The 21,064-nt window shown below is 50.1% G+C and overlaps 1 protein-coding gene across 1 annotated transcript in view; it reads left to right on the top strand.

Annotated features, from left to right (window-relative positions):
* CC2D2A (coiled-coil and C2 domain containing 2A) overlaps window positions 1-21,064 on the top strand; it is a 527,307-nt gene that overhangs the window by 14,879 nt on the left and 491,364 nt on the right. The window contains exon 2 of the mRNA XM_078678452.1: window positions 19,873-19,953. Within this exon, the coding sequence (XP_078534578.1) occupies window positions 19,873-19,953 (81 nt within the window). The remainder of the gene's footprint in view (window positions 1-19,872; window positions 19,954-21,064) is intronic.

The following is a 21,064-nucleotide window of genomic DNA, read 5'->3' as shown; positions in this document are numbered from 1 at the left end:
CACTCAGGCCATGGCTGGTCGGGCTGAAAGCGGCTGGGGTGGAAATTACGTCGTCACTGCACTCTGTGTTACGCTGACAATGCGCAGGCCAGGCGAGTCGACTAAGCTAAACTTGCAGCCCGAGGCAGTTTCTTCTCTTCCACTGTGTGTGGCTCCTCCAAGCACAATCTCCCGCAACACGGGCATTGGGCTCAAGTGAATCAAAGCACTCAACCTTCTGACAAAGGAAGTGCCGATTCTGGTCAATCTTCATCTGTCAGACTCTGAGTCCCAAGGCATCACAGGTATGGCAAAAGTATATGATGGCCCTGAGACTTTCAGGAACAGTGGGCAAGCCAACAAGTCCTTGGAGAACGCTTTAGGTCAATAACAACGCAGAGGTAATAGACAGCAGGCCAGCACAGCAAAGCAGTTAGCAGAGTGGCAGTCCTTCCTGCCAGCACAGCAGTCCTTCTGGCAATGTGCAGATGTAGAGCCATTGATGTCTAGTTACAGGTGGTCATAAACTGTCTGATTTGAAGGGGTCAGAGACCCAGTACTTATACCCAAAAGTGCCTTTTAAAGTGAACATGACTTCAAAGCAAAGTCTTTGAAGTGCACAGATTGCCCTTCTGGGGGGGAGGGGAGGGTCTGATCAGTGCTTTGTGTGAAGGCAGGACATAGCCTATTGAATTGTACTTTACCAGTCCCTCCTCCCTCTCCTCTGCCCAGGAAGACCCATCAGTATGCAGATGCACCTTAGTGTCCAGTGTCTATGTCTGTCTAGAGGAAATGCACAAAGTGTAGCTGTCACCCAAACCCAGACGTGTATTAGAGAAAGGCTGGAAGGTTCACAAAGAGCTAAGAGCAGAGAAATGCCCACTTTCTGAAAGTGGCACTCCTAAACTAGAAATGCCAAATCCAATTTTGCCAGTAAAGAGGATTTGTTATTACCAATCCAAAAATATGAAACATGAACCAGCTGCTCGTCTGTAATCATGTATTACTATGTTTTAAGGAAATCCCAATGTTAACCTATGGGAGGAGCAGGCCTCACGGTAATGAAAAACTAACTTGGGTGCTTGTCACTACCAGGTAATGTATAGCACACAGATAATGTCCTACCTTTTACTTACGTAGCACCATTCCCTTAGTGTCACTTAGGGCCTACCTCAGAGGTGACTTATATGCAAAAGGGGGGTTTAAAGCTTGGCTAGTAGTTTAAAATGCCAAATCAAAGTTGCATTAAACTGCGCACACACGCACTGCAGTGGCAGGCCTGAGACAGGTTTGTAAGGCTACTTCTGTGTGTGGCACAATCAGTGTGCAGGCCGATTAGTAGCATTTTTTTCTCAGGCCCTTGGTACATGGTATACCCATTTACAAGGTAAATCAAATATGCCAAACAGGTGTAAACAGATTATACCATGTTTAGAGAGGACCTGTTCTTTAGCAGTGGTGAGCGGTAGTAAAGTGCTAAGAGTCCTAAAGCCAACACAAAGCGGGTCACATAAAGAGGAGGAAGGCCAAACATTTGCTGTAAACCTGCAAAAGGGCTATTTCCAACACTTTGTCGTATCCATCTCCATCCTTTTCTCATAATGATGGAGTCCATGCTCTTTTGCTTGCTTGCATCTGGTGAGCAGTTTCTGGTGAAATATGGTTTGCAGCCAGAAAATATGCAAGATTTGTTTCATGTTACTGGTGTGGAGGGCTGACAGGTCGGCAATGTCGCTTTTCGTCACCTACCAGCATTCTGATCCATACAAGAGTGTGGATAGAGCACAGCTTTGGTGAAACTTCAGCTTGGTGTTAGTGATGTACAGAGATGACCTCCACATTGTTCAGGATCCTGAAAGCTTTTGTAGCCTTGCTATTGATGTCACTGCCTTCCCCTCCATCTTTTCTGATAGTATTGCCTAGGTAGGTGACCCAGCCAGAACCTAGTCATGGTGAGGTCCTCCCGATGCACCTTGATTGATGAAGAGCTTGGGATACTGAGTTTGCATAACTTCTGATTTCTTCACGGTGCTCTTCAGGCCCACTTGCTGTACCTAGATTCTGAGACGAGTCATCTTTTACTGCATATGCTGGTGTGTGAGGGAGTGCAAGGCTACATCATCCATGCAGTCAAGGCCATCGAGCTTCTAGAAAACTCATATTCCTGATGCTTTCACCCAACTTAGGGAATTTGGGGGGGAAATGCATATTGGAACTATGCTGAATGAGGAATGGATACCGAAATAGCATTGCTAAGTATCTTGGAAGATGAGGCCTACACATGTACTGAAAGGAAACTACTTCAACTTGGACTAGTCTCAGGGAAGTGGAATACAGTGTAACATTGGAGGAGGTCGACCCTCCCAAGCATCATTAGATCGAAAAGGTGGTGACGCTTTTCAGGCTTATGTGCTCCCAATATATTTAAAAACTTCACAGGGTATCTGTAAAATGGGCTTCCTATTGGGAAGTGGAAGAGGATGCATGATGGGCCAAATTCCCCTACACCAAAGATTGAGAGAAACGATATTTAAATCTTGGTTGAAAGTAGGGTCTTTAATAGGTGAGACTGACCTGGAGGAGAGCAATGTCATAACTGTTTCATTGATTTTGTTTCTATGATTGCACTTAAGTTGACAATGACTGATAACTGTTAAATGAGTTGTTAGCTGCGTTTAATAATCTGAAAAATCAATAAAGAAATGTATATTTAAAAAAGAAAACATGACCAGTTAGATATTGCAAAGCATGTGACGCAGTGCTGCACTCTTTTGTACGTTTTTCTTTAATAACATTTGATCTGTTGGAGCTAGACAATTTTTTATATTGAAATCTGAAAATTATGCTGGAAATGGTGTCCTATGCAACATGTGCAGCAAATCCATAACTGTGTAGAACCTGCAGTGCAAATATTCTGAAAAGCAGATGCAAAACAGTATGGGTGTTGCCTTGCCATTCCACTAGCAGCATGGCATTTTTTAGGTAATTTCCTGGTTATCAGACATCTATTTGTTGCCTCTTGTAGTTTGCCCCATACCAACCGCATTTGCCTTATTGTAGGTCAGGCATTTTGCTCGGACTGCAGCAAAATCACGTAATTCCCATGGCCCTTGGTGTGCTCTCTGTCTGCAGGATGAGCTAGGCTTTCATGTTTTCTTAGAGTTTTTCTATCATTTGTTTGTGAGAAGTTGCTAAATCGGCTCACTTGTAACTTTGTGCTTTTTCATTAAACATTGGAAGCTTTTTGAAGTCTGACGCTTGCAAACCTTCCTGCTATTGTTCGTGGATGAGACAGAAATAGGAAATCAGTTCTGCTGGCAGATAAGCTTTGCCCTGGGCAAAGCCAGGCAAGTTCTCCCTCATGAAGAGCAGCATTTGCACAGGATGTACCCAAACTGGGGAACAATCAAATACCGAGACTTATGTTTGCAGATAATGAGATCATTTTTAGCACGCACCGAACTGTCTACGCACCGCCCACTGGAAGGCTTTGAACGCTTTTATAAATCCAGAAAACTAACAATAAATGTCCAGAAAGGCCAAATCAAAACTAGAGTCACTTTTAGAATCTATGTCAACCAAGTAGAACAGGTGAGAATCTTTGACTATCTGGGCATACGGAATGATGACAAGTTGCTCGGTGGCAGTCAAGTAATTAAGTCCAAAATAGTCCTATCCCAACAATCCGGAGCAGTAAGAAGATTTACAAGCAGGTGCAATAATTGTCTGATAAAACCAGCCTTAACAGCTTCCAAAACCAAAGCAAAAGCCACAAGCACCTATGGGGCCACAATTTGCAGGTCAAAATTTGGTGCCATGCCAATGCAAAGGCCAAACAAATAGTGGAAAACACTTTTTTCAGGCGCCTGTTTCACCTAGGCCCAGGGACTCCAATGATAGCACTGAGAGCTGAACTGGGAACAAGGTCTGTTGCAGACTATATTGCTTTTCGCTTGGTAAGCTACTGGATTCGTCTTTGGTCAACACCGGATCTTTTGGCATGAAGGATATCTTAAGTCCGACAAATAGTAAGAAACTGCAGTAGCATAGACATGTAGAGAACATATTATAAGCAATCGGCTGCTCGGGCTTATGGTCTTACGATGATAACGTAACCAAATCTGTACTGCCGTTGGTGAAAAGAAAATATTAGGACTTTATGCTGCAAAAATCTGCAGATACAAGTAGTGCCTTGTTAAATAAATATCTGGCACTAAAGGCTGACTCTGAATGGGAACCTTATATTGATATGATTTCTCCATCCATAAAAAAGGGCTCTTTTTCTTAACTTTACGCTAGGCACTTTGCAGATCGATGCATATACCAAATCTTAGTCCAAGGGCTATGGGGGAACAGAGATGGAATGTGTGACTGTTCCTTTGGTGGCCAAGAAACTCTGACACACTCTCTGTTACTCTTCGTAGCACTTACCGTCGTCCCTTGTTTTGAAAATACAGTACGAAGGGATGTAAGGATGCACTCTTACTGTAATATAGAACAGACCACCTGGAGATATGCCAGGCCGTAGCTTCACATATATAAACATCTCCTGGAACAGAAGACATCCGGCCATAAGGCAGGCAACAGAGAGCGTCACTTCTTAAAGATTCTGAGCAATGTGTATTGACATATTTTGGAACACGAGTCGGACACTGAATCATCTATGAGGTATAATTAAAATTAAAAAAAATGCTGTTATTGATCCAAATTGCTTTTGCACATTGTCGGATGGAAATGCTTCTTGGTAACCGTATGTATTACTTTATTTAATGTACAGCTACATATGTCTCACCAATTCCCTGCATCTGGCACTGTTGCATTTTTGTATAATCGAGGGTAATGTCCTTTTTAGTATGCTTTACAGCTTTTATATTCATTCATGAAATATTTATCATTAGGCTATTTTATCTTAGCAACATTTGCACTGCACGTAGCACTTTAATTTTGTCTGTTATATGGTCTCATAAGCCCCTTTTAAATAATTCCATCTTTGCATAAGCTCTGTATTTCAGCACTCCTGTCTGGGAGTATGCTTGGGGAAAAGAATCCGTGTGACCGAACACGTTTTTAAAAAAAATTTAATTGATCTTATATTGTATATTTTTATTGTGTGGCTTTTTGTAAAGCTGAACCAATAAATAACATTTGAATTTGGCCAGAAGAAATGTAAGCTCCACCCGCCCCTACACTACTCTAAAAATGCAGAATGCACATTAGTCCTACTAAGACGCATAGTGTTGAACCAAAACCTTATCCCTAGCTATAGGATCGGGTTATGTGTGTGAATGAAACCGAAATATCAGTCAGAGGGATGCCGTCTGCCTTCCATGGGTGAGCAATCTCTTTTTTTCCTTCTTTTTTCTTTTCTGTCTATTATTATAATGCTATCTAATTTTACAAATGGGTTCTCTATGCCCAAAATTCCAATAGATTTGGAGATTAAGTACTTGTTTCAGATACTTGTGTGGCCGCATATTTGGACTGTTGAATCCTATCATTGCCTGGCAAAACCATTGGTAGCAAATACTATATGAAAGCAAATTATTTAATGTATGCATTACAACATCTCTGTGGCAGTACATAATAATAAGTCAGTCTTTGTTAGAATGTGGGCCTCTATTCTGGTTTGATTGACCTTTTATTCAAATACCCTCATTTGTTAGGGAATTTGATTGGCCGATACTCAATAATTTGTAATTGAAGCATGCGTTTAGTTTGTTTGGTTTCAGTAACTGTTTTATTGGTTAACTCTTAACTTTGAGTGTAATGAAATGAAAAATATTTTGAGGAACTTTCCATTTGGATACCTATTCATGAACATTGTTGTGTGTTCTAATGGTATGGAGTTTAAAATATAAACATTTGAACACGCAAGATAGCAGGATGATTCAGTGAGTTAAGTATGACCTGCATGTCATTAAATTGAATCCCTACAGGATCGACTCAGCCTCAACAATTGGCTTTGTTAATATTTTCTACTGATGTAGTCTTCAACGTAGATCTAGGGATCAAAAAAATTGATATTTCTGCACTTCTTCAGATGATCAGGTTAGAATCAGATTAGCTACCTCTGAGCAGATCATGTGGCCCATCTTTAGGCAACTATCTCATGTATCAAAAAGTATTGGACATTATACCGGAGTTCTCCAGACAAACTGGCACCCTTCTGGAATATTCCAAGGTCCTAGTATCCACCATGCATCAAAAGATTCCCCCTAGACACTAATTTCTGTGCAAAAAAACATGCAGGTGCTCCCACCACTGGTGGCGTCAACCACGTTAGCTAGGAGGAGGACACCAGACTGTATTGTCTGTCTAGAGATAGCTTTACAATGTCTCCCCCACATGTTCTGTGAAGCGGCTGTTAATGGGTAGTATGGTTTAAATAGCAGTTTCTTCTTAAATAAAAAAAACCTGTGTGCTTGCTCTTGCAGTTACAAGAATATATTCTTCAGTAAATGTCATCACTCAAACATTTAGTTAGTAGGGACATACACTTATTTTCTCACCAGTCTGGTAACGGATCTTGGCTTCATTCACACAAGCCAAACGCACTCTACAGCAAAGGTAAATATATGTACCTTCACATACCCCATGTTCGAAAAACGAGATGGCAATGGCAAGCTTGGGTCACTTGCTCTGGGCTGCCTTCTCATTGAATCTGTCAAAATTCTGTGTTGATGTTAAGTAGGCGTTGCTCAATTCATGCCAATACTCTCATTGTTGGTCCTTGTGCCAGCAATGCAAATACATCAACAAGCTCACCCTGGGTCTCAATTTCAAGCTACATGTGATGTTTATTCTACAGTTTAACAAAACCACACCTGATCCAAATTCCAAAAACAAATGCGAAGGCAAATGGGGCCATGTAACCATCCTTAACCCCTTGGGTGCTCATGACGAGGTCAGCTCGTCATGAGCCACGCGCTCCGGTTCTCATGTCGAGCTGAGCTCGTCATGACCGCGCCCGTTACTTGGAACGCTCGCATGCTGGGCTGATTTCCCTGCTGTGCTGAGCGTTCCATTGGAACGGGCGCGGTCATGACGAGCTCAGCTCGTCATGAGCACCGGAGGGCCGTGGCTCATGACGAGCTGACCTCGTCATGAGCACCGGGGCGCTGTACGCGCCCCCCCCCCACCCCCCAGCACAGCGGGGGAATGTGCCCCGCACGGAAGGGGTTAAAGTGCCACAGCTTTGATAAACAGCAGGGCTGATTTCAAGCTCAGCCTTTCTCGTTCATGATATTTTGTTTTAATTTTTTGAGGTCAAAAGATCTCACAACAGACATTTCAAGAAAGACCTTTAGCCGGACCCAAAACAGGAACTGTGAATGACGTGCAAAGTTATATGGGAACTACATATTGTGGATGGGTTCATTAATAATTTCTGTAGTTCTTAATCATTCCACAACTAGCAGCTTTCTCTTGTTCGTTTTGGTTAAGCAGCTCATCTTACCATTTAAGGTGTGAATGGGTCCCAGGTAGGACATCAAATTACTAGTGGATTCACATTGACTACCATATAGTTTAAAACCAAGCCATGGATATTCCGCTAGTTTCATCATTTATTCTACAACTGGCCATGCAGTGTGACCACATTATAATGAAAATAGTGAGTACTAGTGAGTGCTACACCATATTTAAAGCCAAAGTTGAAAAAAGAGTGAACTCATGCTATCTTTATAAATGCAGGATCTGGCATACACTCTTAAAACAGTTGATACAGGATCATATGTTTAATAGTGGCAGCTCAGCTTAACTTGAACCGGACCTTTAAAATGTGCAGGGGCACCAGATAAATAGAACTACCCATCCTACGTGTTCAGTGTGGGATGTGTTTGGGATTGGGCCCACAGACCAGCTTGTTGGTGTGAAAAAGGCCGCTTTATTGGAAACAGGTGCACCTTACAAATACCTTCCCTTGGCCTGTGTCGTACAAAACCTCGCTAAATATAGTCTTCCTAATATACCCCCGACCCCACCCCCACCCCCTCGCCCTCCCCTAAACATGGTTCTCTCCTGCAACAATTATAAACACAAACTTGCAATACCTAACTTTCCTACCTACCTAACTAGATAACTTCTTCTATTTATCCCAACTGTAAACCACACCTCATTAAATCCCCCAGGACTTAGGAAAAAGCGCCAAACCAAATTCCTTTATAAACACACCAGCACCTGCTCCAGCGATAAAACCCCCCATACAATGGACCCCCCTCAACGCACCTGCTCCCAATAAGACCAACCCAAAATTGCAGCAAACTTGCAAAAAACTCAAATGACCAGGACGACCACGGCAAGAAAAAACTACCACCAAAAAAGGGGTGGCAGGGTGGGAAAAGAAACCCCCCAGGCACACCGCAACCGGCTGTTGGGTCACTTCCACCAAAATGGTGGGTAGTTCCCCGAAATGGGTGGTTATAAATAAAACCAGCCCAACCAGAGCCCAAGAAGCCCAAAGGGGGCCCAACCAGCCCAACTGGGTGCTGGCTGCCCCCTGGCCCAAAACCCCTTGGGAGGAGCAGGCCTCCGCTGGCCGTCCGCCCCTCCCAAAGCCCTATTGGGCCCACAAGGGGGGCAGCAGAGATCACCGACAAGCTTGTTGGTGTGAAAAAGGCTGCTTTATTGGAAACAGGTGCACCTTACAAATAACTTCCCTTGGCCTCAGCCGTACAAAACTAAACCTCGCTAAATATAGTCTTCCTAACATACCCTCCACCCCTCCCCTAAAGATGGTTCCCCCTGCAACAATTATAAACACAAACTTGCAATACCCAACTTTCCTACCTACCTAACTAGATAACTTCTTTTATTTATCCCAACTGTAAACCACATCTCATTAAATCCCCCAGGACTTAGGAAAAATCGCAACTCGAAAGAGGTCCTGATGGCTTTCTACCCCCCCTCCCCCCCACCCCCAAGGCATCCTGATGTTTTGGATATCTACGTACCCCTATGACCTTGTCCAGAGCCTCTTTAAATTGCACAATGTACAACTCCATCCCATACCTAGAGGTGGACCAGGTCCTCCCTAAAAAAGTACACTGCCGCATAGCGCAGATCTTGGTGTTCCATCCTACTAAAACCTTCCTTCTCACAGAAAATCCTCATATCCCTATTGATCTTCCTATGCACCCTATCTATTGCCGCCGGCCACTCTGCTCCCCTCCAAATCCTCCTGGGTATAAACTCCGACCATATTATATGGCAACCTGACCACTGCCACCGTACCTCCAGCAAATCTCGCTTCATCTGCTTCACCAAAGCTAGGCCCTTGCATTGAACTAAATCGTTCTCCCCCAGGTGAATGACTAAGACATCCGGACAAACTCCTCTCTTGACCACCTTCAAAGCTGGCAACAGCTCATGCCACCTCATGCCCCCTTTTCCTTGCCAATGACACACCAAAAGTCTAAGGTCCAATTCCAGATTTAGACTCTTGTTCTTAGCCCACTCAGCACATTCCGCTCGCTTCACAAAGGAGTTTCCCATAATTGAGATAGACAGGACTGCTTCGTCCGGCCCCACCACCGCACCTGAAAAGACACACATGTGAGACAAGGGAACCGCAAATCAAGCCTGATCCTCCATCCCTACACACCGCAACCTGTTGTATGTCTTGTAGCAGGCTGATTTCCTACGCCCCAAGCGCATAAGCTCCTCCCTCCCCCAACCATTTTTAGCCGCTTCAGTCGCTGCACCTATACAGAAAGAATGTGTCCCAAAAACCCTTGGGTCCTCACCCATGGCTTGTAGGGCCTGCCAAAGGACCCATAGCAGCTGAGCCGCCGTCACCCTTCCTTTGTCGCCCCAGCAAAAAACCTCCCCTGTTGCCGCTCTCCTCCCGGATGCCAACACCTCCACCCACCCTGCTGGGCACACCCCGCCTTTCTCCACCGGACCCATGATGACCCACTTCCCCACTCCCTGTTGGTCCTTCTTTGAACACCGTAACAAAACCGCCACCTCCCGAGACATCAATTCCACTTCCTCCCAATGGACCCCCGGCCTCCCCCTGTGCCCCACCAATTCCGAAACTCGAAAAGCCCCAAATCCTCCATGACATGAGTGTGGAAAACAGAATGGCCTCCCCCCGGTTGCGGCAAATTGTTGGCAAAAGCTGTATCAAGCCTACCAGCCGTGATGGGCTGGCGCTGACTGACCTTGGCACCCCTCTCCCGCACCCAACCTTCCAATAGACGCGTTCCCAATTCCCCCGCTGACTGCGCGTAACCCCACCACAACTTCCCCATGAAAGCGACGGCTGACAACTTGCCGGCAATCGTCACCTTCGACATCCCCATGTCCATAATCTGCAGCATAAACTGCACTACCTGTGCGCTCTGCAGCCAGCGATCGCCCTGCCACACGGCCCCACCTTCCAAGAATTCCCGCGAATGCAAGCTCTTACGCTTTCCAGGTAGAAACGGCCACCGACGCTCTTACCAGTTGTATGACCCGGTCTCTCCTATTGACCACATTCCCAACGGCACCGGCGTCTTGCGTTCGTCCGCTCCGTGGCTAGCCCATGGAACCTCTGCCACTGTGAACGAGACAAAACATCCGCAATGTCATTGTTCACCCCTGGCACATGTCGGGCTTGAAACAAAATGTCTTGTTTCAAACAGTGCAGTACAAACACCCTCATCAACTTGAGCACCTGTGGATCCCTGGCCGGCTGCCTATTGATGACCTGCACTACCGACATGTTGTCCACTTTGAAGATCACCCGTTGGTGTGCCAGCTCTTGCGCCCACACCGTCACCGCCACCACCAGCGGGAAAAGTTCCAAGAACGCAATGCTCTGCCCCCCGCCCTGCCAATGCGGCGGCCATTCCTCGGCACACCACTTCCCCCGCCAATACAGACTGAAACCTCCCACCCCGCCTCATCCGACAAGATGGTCACGTCCTATTCCCAGTCCTCGGGAGGCCCCATGGGGATACCAGTGAAGCGTTCCAAAAAGGCCCGCTACATGCGCAGGTCCTCTTTCGTCCCCGCCGACAATCGCAGATGATGATGCGTCAGTCCAGACAGCGCCAAACCCAGCCGTCTGCAAAATGTACGACCCACCTGTACGACATGACACGTGAAGTTCAAATGCCCCAGAAGGACCTGCACCTCCCGAACTGTCACCTTCTGTTTCCTCAACATGTTGTCCACCAATGACAGCATGTGCACCTTCTTGTCCTCTGGCAGGTGTGCTTCCATGGCCACAGAGTCGAGCTCTATTCCCAGAAATGACAGCACCGTGCTGGGACCCTGCGCCTTCTCTGGCGCCAGGGGCACACCCAGGTAGCCCACGAGTTCCGTAAAACTGTCCAGCTGCTGCTGGCAGTCCGCCGAACCAGGCCGTCCCACCAAGAAGAAGTCATCCAGGTAGTGCGTCACCGTGTCATTGCCTGTGTGCCAGGAAAAAGCCCACTGTAAGAAGGTACTGAAACTCTCAAACAACGCGCGCAAGATCAGAAACCCCATGGGCAACGCTTTGTCCACAAAAATGTCTCTGTCAAACTGGATCCCCAACAGCTGGTAGTCATCCGGGTGTACCGGTAGCAACCGGAAGGCCGACTTAATGTTGCATTTTGCCATGAGGGCGCCCGCCCCCACCGACGCCACCAGCCGCAGTGCCACATACACGGAAGAGTAGGACACCGATGATAGCTCCGCCGATATATAATCATTTACCGACGTCCCTTCCTGCCACAACAGATGCTGAATCAGCGATATTAACCCGGCTCCTCCTTTGGCACTACGCCGATCGGAGAAATAATCAGATCCCGAATGGAGGCCTTCCCGCACCTCCTTGACCAACTTGTCCCGTACCACAGGTTTGGACGCATTGACCAATTTCAGATTTTCGGCCCACCTGGCAATTCTCGGACCCTTGTACCCCAGCCGGAAACCCTCCCAAAAACCTCGCCGTAACACACTCGCGTCTTCAGTCCGTCGACAAGACGCCAGGAGGGTCTCCAGCTGGTCCTGTCTAACTGGCGTATGAGATTTTTCCCAGTGCCCCTTGAAACCCCTTTTCCTCCCCTGCCCCCGGCCTGTGGCCGTGTCATTGTGGCCTGCTGACTCTGAGTGCCGCCCCCAACTCCCCAGCATTGCACCATCGGGTGTTGCTTCCCACATTTGGAGCACTCATGTTGGAATCGACAATACTGTCTGGCGCAAGTGCCCTTGGGTAGTCCCAACATGCTCCCACCGTGGCCTCAGCGACACCCTCTCCCTGCCCCACACCCCCCCACGGGTGGGGCGGGCCGGAAAGGGGCAAGGCGCCAGCGGCAGACCGCTGGCCGTATAGATCGTTTTCCCAAACTTCTCCCCCCCATGGTCTGCTGATACAGATCCAAGTCGAGTTCCCCCCACTTCACCTCCGGGTCCGCCGCCAAGTGTGCTTGAAACTCTTCATCATAATGCGACCAGGCATAACCCCCATACGAGACCTGCGCCCACTGAAACATGTCCATATATTTAAAAAGCGTGACTGACCGGTCCGGGTACTTTTCGCAGTACACGCTGGCGAATATCAGAAAACCCGCCGACCAATTGTCTATGTTCAGTGGAACCTTTGGCCGCCTCGCCAACTCCTGTTACTCTTCCTTCGACCCTTCCTTCGACGTCCGCTTACGGTGCAGGAGCTTTAAGATATCCACATAGTCCCCCTTCGAAATCTTCTCCTTAGTGGTCAGGGGTTTCGTAATGCTCATATAAGGCAGCTTGCCCACCGGTATATCGTGGCCCTTTTTCCCCTCTTTCCCCTCCTTGGTACCCCCATTCTTCTTCACTTCCGCGGACCCACCCCCGCTGGCACCCACCTCGTCGGGTCTCACCCCCGTGTCCCGCACGTACGTTTCCTTATTTAGGCGCACCCCTTCCTCCCCTCCTACCTTTCGCATCTTTACCGACCGACACCTTGTCCCGTTGGGCCCCGCCCAACCTGCTCCGCAACGTTCCTTACCTGGCATCAAGGTCAGCGTCCGCCCCGGATCCCGCCGCCTAACCAGTGAAGCATAGGGGGCTACCACTCCATTCTGCACCTCTTTTGCGCCTGCAACAAACTAGGAACAGCATTACTCTGCTCCCCCCATCCTGTCCTTCCTCCCGCCCCTCCCGAATTTCCCCCTCCTCCGAGCTTTCATCCTCGTAGTCTAGCTGAGACATCTCCCCCTCCTCCTGGTCCAAACCTGCAAGAACCCCGTCCTGCCATCGGCCGCTCTCCGCGGACTCCTGCCTGCTCAATCCCACCAGTTCCCTATAAGTAAGGAGCAGTTCCCCCAAATCCACACTCTCCCTCCTCCTCTCCTCATTCCTCATGATACTCTTCAGCGTCCCGATCGGTACTGACGGACCTCCGCCCCCATCCCCCGGCAGCCCTCTCGATCCTTCGGGTGGGGCTGGCGGGGACTTACCACCCCGCCTCCCATTGGACGCCATCGTCCGGTCCCTTGTGGGAGCGTAACCACCCGCATAAGCCAGAGCCGGCCCATCCCCTCCATGGAGTGGAGCCGCATGCTGCTCTTCTGAGCACCTGACCAGACGTTCCTGTGGAAAGAAATAAGTGGAGTATAACATGCCGGGGTTAAGTGGTCCCCCTTCCGCTAGATCCACCCGTGTCCCACCACGCTTCCCCCGCGCCCCTACCCACCCCCGATGAATGACCCCCCCAATGCGAAGGGTTAGTCCGCCATGCCCCCAGTACCCCCTCGTGCCCAGGGCGCCCCACTCTCATCCCCCCAGCCCCCTACCTCCTCCTCCCGTCTCTCCACACTAGGGACTCCAACTCCCGGCGCACGGAAATGCCCTCAACCCCCCCAAAACCCCCTGGCCCCCTTACCTCCCCAGGCGCTCCCATCGCCTCCCCCTATACCCCTCCAGCGGGCCCCGGCTGCCCTGGCCCTCCAGCACCCCCCCGGGCCTATTCGCCGTATTGTGTGCCGGCACGGGCCCTGAAATCCACCCACCAGGGCCCCGCTCCCTTCAGCCAACCCCCTCCCCTCGCCCCTCTCTTGCAACAAGCCCTGCTCCATCTCGCACGGCCCCACCCCCGGGCTCTGCGGCCTTCTTATTACCGCCAAAGTCCCTGCCCCCCCTCCTGTACATGTAGAACCCCCCCATACCTCCCTCCTCCTCCCCCAAGCAATCAATCAGTTGGGGCAATGCCCCCCATCATATTCTTATGCAGGGGCGTCCCCCCACCTGCCCCCGCGTTATTGCCACCTCACGTTCTCTCCGGCCCTGCCCCCACCGCCTGGCACCGCCCCCCCTCCCGCAGTGACTCCCTCGTTGTGCGCTTGTCCCCAGCTCGCGTTGCCCCCCCAGCACCTTCCTTAAACTGCAAAGTGGGCCTCGGGCCGTGCCCCGCCTCCCTCCACGCCGCCGCGTTCCCGGCATTGCTGCCTTAGTCAAGCGGCCGCACCTCCTTCCGTCCTCCGCCCCCAACCGCGCCCCCCCTCCCTCCGCCTCCATCCGCGGCCGCACATGCGGCGGCTCGGATGCCAGCACCGCCGCTGTGGCGTCACTTGCAGCTCAGCGGCCTCACCTTCACATCGGGCCGCAAGACATCCATGCAGCCCGTGTCTTCGAGAAGGCGGATGGCCTCCACAACCCTCGGATCTTCAAGACGCGCTATCATCCAGGAAAGACACACAAAGGTAAGCTCCCAGCTGTGGCCCGCCACACAACTTCGCCTGCAGTAAAGTTACCGACCGCGCGACACACCGCACAGGAAAGCCAACCACCAAACACCACAGGCCAACCCAAGTCTGTCTCTCCAGCCGACTCCTGTCAGGTCTTAGCTGGTGCAGCTGAGGTAATCTGCCCGGCAGTGGTGGATATGGTTAATCTGTCCCTTCGGTCGGGTTACGTTCCTGCTCAGTGGAAGCGGGCTAAACTGCTACCCCTTCTGAAGAAACCCTCATTGGATCCCCTGCTGCCGTCTAACTATCGGCCCATCTCTCTCCTTCCTGCCATCGCTAAAATATGTGAGAAAGTGGTCTTCCGGCAGCTTGAGGCGTTTGTACAAACATCATGAGCACTCCACCCAGCTCAGTCAGGATTTAGAGCTTCCTACAGCACAGAGACTGCATTGGTGGAGATGTCTGAGGCCATCAGAGAGTGTCTAGATGGGGGCGGCAGGGCTGCCCTGATCTTACTTGACCTCTCTGCCCCCTTCGACACAGTGCCCCACCAGCGGCTCCTAGATAGGCTTTCTGCAGTTGGAATCTCAGGCCTGGTCTGGAAATGGCTTAAATCCTTTCTGGATTCCCGATCACAACAGGTCTGCATGGCCTCTTGTGCCTCTTCTGTCAGGAACTTGGCTACCGGGGTGCCGCAGGGCTCCACCCTAAGCCCCCTCTCTTTAATATCTACCTGACCCCCCTTGTTTATCTGGCAGAGGAGCTGGGCACTAAAGTGATAGCGTACGCCGATGACATGCAGTTGCTCTTTACCTGGGATGGCTCTGACCTGAATACTGGTGCCACCCAGACATGTCTAGCCTCAGATTTGCAATGGATGGCCCTGGCTTCCCTCAAATGTAATGAGGATAAATCAGAGGTCCTCCTATATGGCCAGTTCCCGGATGATTTCAGAACCCGTGTATGGCCTCTGGACTACCGCAGCCCGCAGTCCGTGGGGGGGCCGGCAAAAAAACTGGGTTTCTGGTTTAATGAGGACCTGCGATTCAGTGACAATGTTAACAAATTGACGGTGGTCTGTTTTGGCACACTCAAAGCACTCATAACATTTTTCCCTCTTCTCCCGAGAGCAGCCAAGGAGACGGTGACCCGTGCACGGATCCTGTCTAGACTGGATTACGCTAATGCTCTGTTCCTGGGGCTGCCGGGCTATCTACTGCACTGGCTTCAAATTATTCAGAACGCTGCAGCCAGGCTTCTCTTCAATGCCCCTACGAGGTCCAGCGCACAGTAGTTTCTACGAGAATTACACTGGCTTCCTGTGGCTCTACGGGTGCGGTTTAAAGCAATTACTCTGGCCCATAGGGCTCTTCATGGGCTGGGTCCTCCCTACCTTAGGAAGCGTTTTGCTTTCTATGTGCCAAATCGCCCTCTGCGCTCAGCAGGGCTCCGCCGGATGGTCGTTCCTCGCTTCCGCAGAGTGCGGCTGGGGGGGCCAGTTTATCTCGGTTAAGGAGGCCGAGGCATGGAATGCGCTCCCCGCTGATCTCCAATCTATCTCGGAGTTTCAGCTCTTTAAGAAACAGCTCAAAACACATTTGTTCAGCATGATCCGCTAATCTGATTTCAGTCTCTTCCCCTGCTCTCCCTTCGCGCCAGGACACTTCAGAGTAACAGTGCGCGCTATAAATGCAATATAACATAACATAACAAAAGGCGAATAAACCCCCCAGGAACACCGCAACCGGCTTTTGGGTCACTTCCACCAAAATGGTGGTTAGTTCCACGAAATGGCCGGTTATAAATAAAACCAGCCCAAAAACACCCCAACCAGAGCCCAAGAAGCCCAAAGAGGGCCTAACCAGCCCAACTGGGTGCTGGCTGCCCCCTGGCCCAAAACCCCCAGGGAGGGGCAGGCCTCCCGCTGGTCATCCACCCCTCCCAAAGCCCACGTTGAGTCAAGACAAAGGGACTTTTTCACAGAACCAGAGTAGTTGCTGATTACATAATGCTGAAAATTACCAGTGTTTGCCTTGCTATTTATTTCAGTGTGTATGGAAGTATGGACATATCTCACACTTTCATGAGGTTTCGTAATGTATATATTTGAGGTATTCATTTCAATAGCTTTTTAAATTTCGTAGTTCCAGTCATTCAATAATAAGCACCATTTGATTACGCAAAAGGTTTTTTCATCTAAAGACCTAATTTGATGTTGGGAATCTGCAGGCGCTGCCTCTGGACTTTGTGCTGTGTTGCATCCGGCTGCTTATGCCCTTCCCTCAGAGGCACCCTCGTCTACAGACCCCCGGGACCACGCACACAATTCAGCGAAGACATCACGGACTTCATCAGCCCACACGCCCTCCCCTCCACTGACTACATCCTCCTAGGGGACCTCAACTTCCACCTAGAAAACAACAAGGACCGCAACACCGACGCCCGGCTGGACAACCTTGCCAACCTCGGACTCAGGTCAACATCCCCACCCACTACGCCGGCCACACGCTTGATCCCGTCTTCTCATCCAGCAAGCACATCACCTTCAGACACTCCACCGGACTTCACTGGACCGACCACAGCTGCGTCCACTTCAGCTTCAGAAGAACCACGACCCACCACCACCCGCAACAGGTTCCTCACAGGAGCTGGAGCAAGATCACCGCCGAGCAGCTCACCACCTCCCTCAGCAAGAACCCACCCGCGAGCACAACGGACCCCAACGAAGCAGCCCGCAACTTCACACAGTGGCTGACCAACTGCGCAGACGACCTCACGCCACTGAAGAACCCTCCCAGCAGACCCAGAAGCAAGAAAGCCTCCTGGTTCACCGACGAACTCAAGGACTCCAAGAAGAACAACTGCCGCACCCTCGAGAAAGCCTGGCTCCTCGACCAGACCACAGACAACATGACCGCCCTCAAACAAGCCACCCGCAAGCACCACCAGCTTATCCGCACCACCAAGAAGAAATCACTGAAGGAACGACTGGACAACAAAGCCCACGACAGCAAGGAACTCTCCAGCATCGTCAAGGAGTTCTCCAACCCCAGCACCGGCAACAACGACATCACTCCTTCACAAGACCTCTCCGACTCTCTCGCCTCGTTCTTCCACCGCAAGATCGCCGACATCCACAACAGCTTCGGCGCACCATCCACGCACCCAACCGTCGAACCAACGCCCCCCACCGCCACCCTCCGCACCTGGACCACGGTGACTACCGAAGACACAGCCCGCACGATGAACACCATCCACTCCGGATCTCCAACCGACCCCTGCCCCCACCACGTCTTCAACAAGGCCGACTCCATCATCAAACCCCAACTCCGGGACATCATCAACATCTCCTTCAACACCGCCACCTTCCCGGAGAGCTGGAAGCATGCCGAGCTCAGCGCCCTACTGAAGAAACCAACAGCGGACCCCACCGACCTCAAGAACTTCTGCCCCATCTTGCTCCTCCCTTTTCCTGCCAAAGTCATCGAGAAGACCGTCAACAGACAGCTTGCCGCCTTCCTCGAGACTAACAGATCCCTCGACCCCTCGCAGTCCGGTTTCCGAGCCAACCACAGCACCGAGACCGCCCTCATCGCAGCCACCGACGACATCAGAACCCTGCTCGACAACGGGGAAACAGCGGCCCTCATCCTCCTGGACCTCTCTGCAGTGTTCGACACTGTCTGCCACCGCACCCTAGTTCAACGCCTCAGCAACACAGGTATCAAAGAGAAGGCACTGGAGTGGATCATCTCGTTCCTCGCCGGAAGAACACAGCGAGTCCGCCTCCCCCCGTTTCGATCCGAGGCCACCGAAGTCATCTGCGGCGTACCGCAAGGATCATCACTCAGCCCCACCCTCTTCAACGTCTACATGAGACCTCTTGCAGCCATCGCACGGCAACACAACCTCAACATCATCTCCTACGCCGATGACACCCAACTGATCCTCTCCCTCACCAGAGACCCCGCCACCGCCAGAACTAGCCTACACGAAGGGATGAAAGACGTCGCCGAGTGGATGAAGAACAGCCCCCTGAAACTGAACTCCGACAAGACGGAAGTCCTCATCCTGGGACCATCGCCCTCCTCCTGGGACGACTCCTGGTGGCTCCCCGCCCTGGGCACCACTCCCAAGCCAACCGACCACGCACGCAACCTGGGCTTCATCCTGGACTCCTCACTCTCGATGACCAGACAAGTCAACGCCGTCTCCTCACCATGCTTCAACACCCTACGCATGCTCCGCAAGATCTTCCGATGGATCCCGACCGAAACCAGGAAGACGGTCACCCAGGCACTCGTCACAAGCCGACTGGACTACGGAAACACCCTCTACGCCGGAACCACAGCCAAGCTACAGAAAAGACTCCAACGCATCCAGAACGCCTCCGCCCGACTCATCCTGGACATCCCCCGATGCAGCCACATCTCCGGCCACTTGAGGGACCTGCACTGGCTCCCCGTCAGCAAGAGAATCACGTTCAGACTCCTCACCCACGCACACAAGCCTCTCGACGCCCTGGGCCCTAAGTACCTCAACAACCGCCTGATCTTCTACATTCCCACCCGCCAGCTACGTTCTGAAAGCCTCGCCCTCGCCGCTGTACAACGCATCCGAAGAGCCACCGCCGGAGGAAGATCCTTCTCCTACCTGGCGGCCAAGACATGGAACTCCCTCCCCACCCACCTTCGGCTGACCCAGGACCATCTCGCCTTCAGGAGACAACTCAAGACCTGGCTGTTCGAGCAATAGCGGACCCCTTCCCCCAAGCGCCTTGAGACCCTTCCGGGTGAGTAGTGCGCTATACAAATGTTATGATTGATTGATTGATTGATTCCTCGTCCTCTATCCCCACTAGATGGTAGTAGTTGGTGGCCCTCCACCAGCTCCGCGCTGCATTCTGCATAGTAGAACGTGTTTTGAGATCCACTTTTCTGAAGTTGATAAACCGCTTATTCTGCAGCAAGTTAATAGTCAGTAGAGTGGCGAAAAGTATTGCTTTCCAAAGGGTGGCAGTGTATGTGCCTCCAAACTTGAATTGGGTTTACCAACCCAGCCAATTATATGCGTGCTGAACTACACATCACCAGTGTTTTATTTAACAATTGCCACTCCACAGTGTAAAGACCATGCATCTCACTCCATTATCTTTCTTGGGTATCCCCACGCATCTCTTCTTGTAGCAGATTGTAAAGTTGTTGCCTGTAGCTGTTTTTCTTTTTTCTCATCATTGGATTCTCCTTTGCAGGAGATTGCAGACGAGGATGATGCTCAGGTGGAAAATCTGAAGAGGGTTTTGAAGGCACAAAGACAAAAGAGGAAGAAACCAGTAGGTGGAATGTGTTCTTTTGCTGTGATTCGTCTTCCAGATTGTATTTGAAGCACTATTATTTTGTTGTCGCATAGAGTATCAGAGTTAGTTACAAAATGGCTTGATCCTTGCTAGAATTTCAGGATACCCAAATGGAATAACCCTGCACATGCTAAATGTAATTGGGTTTCATTTACATAGGTTGTGGGTAGACTGAAAATATATTATGAAGCACTCCACTCTGTTCCAGTGTGAACACATCTGCTCTGAGGGGACACCTGCATCACAAGGAGATGACACTAAATTCCTATTCTGTGCCAGTTTAACCTTATAAAACACTCAATGATTAAGCAGTTCCTATTGGTTGGGACACATGTTGAGAATTATCTATTCTCTGGGCATTATGGAAAGCATGATGTTTGCAGGTGAATAAAGCTTTTTTTCGGTCTGTTGAATATATTAGGAAAGTATGGTGGCTGGTTAAGATTCAAATCTATTTTGTAAAAGACATATTGAGAAGAAACTACAGAGGAAACTTTAAATGAGAAATCTCTAATTAAAAAGTCATGGCAGACTTCTACTATAATAACTGGGCCTAGCAGTGTAGCCCGCTGCTATTGAATGTGTGACTGCAAGAGACTGCCACTGTACACAGTACTCTGCTGAAAGCAAAGTCTGAGAGAACTAGATACTCATCAGGGTCATCACTTCCACAAAACAAAGAAAATTGGTTCAACAAGCTTTGAAAAACTGATCTAGGTTTACAATACATTTACTTTCCAGCGTGCCAAGGTTAACTGAATATTCATTTATCTTTATTTTATTGTGCGTCCTCCTACCTCAAAGCGGTTAAATGTTTCAGCTCAGTCAGTAGGTGTTGACAATCTCTACAAGCACTTGACAGGCAATCACAGCTAACATTCAGTACCTAAAATGTTAAACTATCAGGCAAAGGTTTGCGTCAAGGACCTGTGCCAGGTAGCGGGCATAGCACGGGCTGCCAGCGCATAGGGCAAGGCAAGTATTGTGTGGCGCAATTTTCACTCCCAATTTTGTGCGCCTAAGAATTTTGTACCCGGGGCAACCTCCACTGGCCCCCTCCCCCCTCTCCATGCTACACCACTGCCAG

The sequence above is a fragment of the Lissotriton helveticus genome, chromosome 2_2 (assembly GCF_964261635.1).
Source record: "Lissotriton helveticus chromosome 2_2, aLisHel1.1, whole genome shotgun sequence".
Taxonomy (NCBI): Eukaryota; Metazoa; Chordata; class Amphibia; order Caudata; family Salamandridae; genus Lissotriton; species Lissotriton helveticus.
The sequence above is the reverse complement of the archived record's forward strand: the minus strand, read 5'-3'. Positions and strand labels throughout refer to the sequence as shown.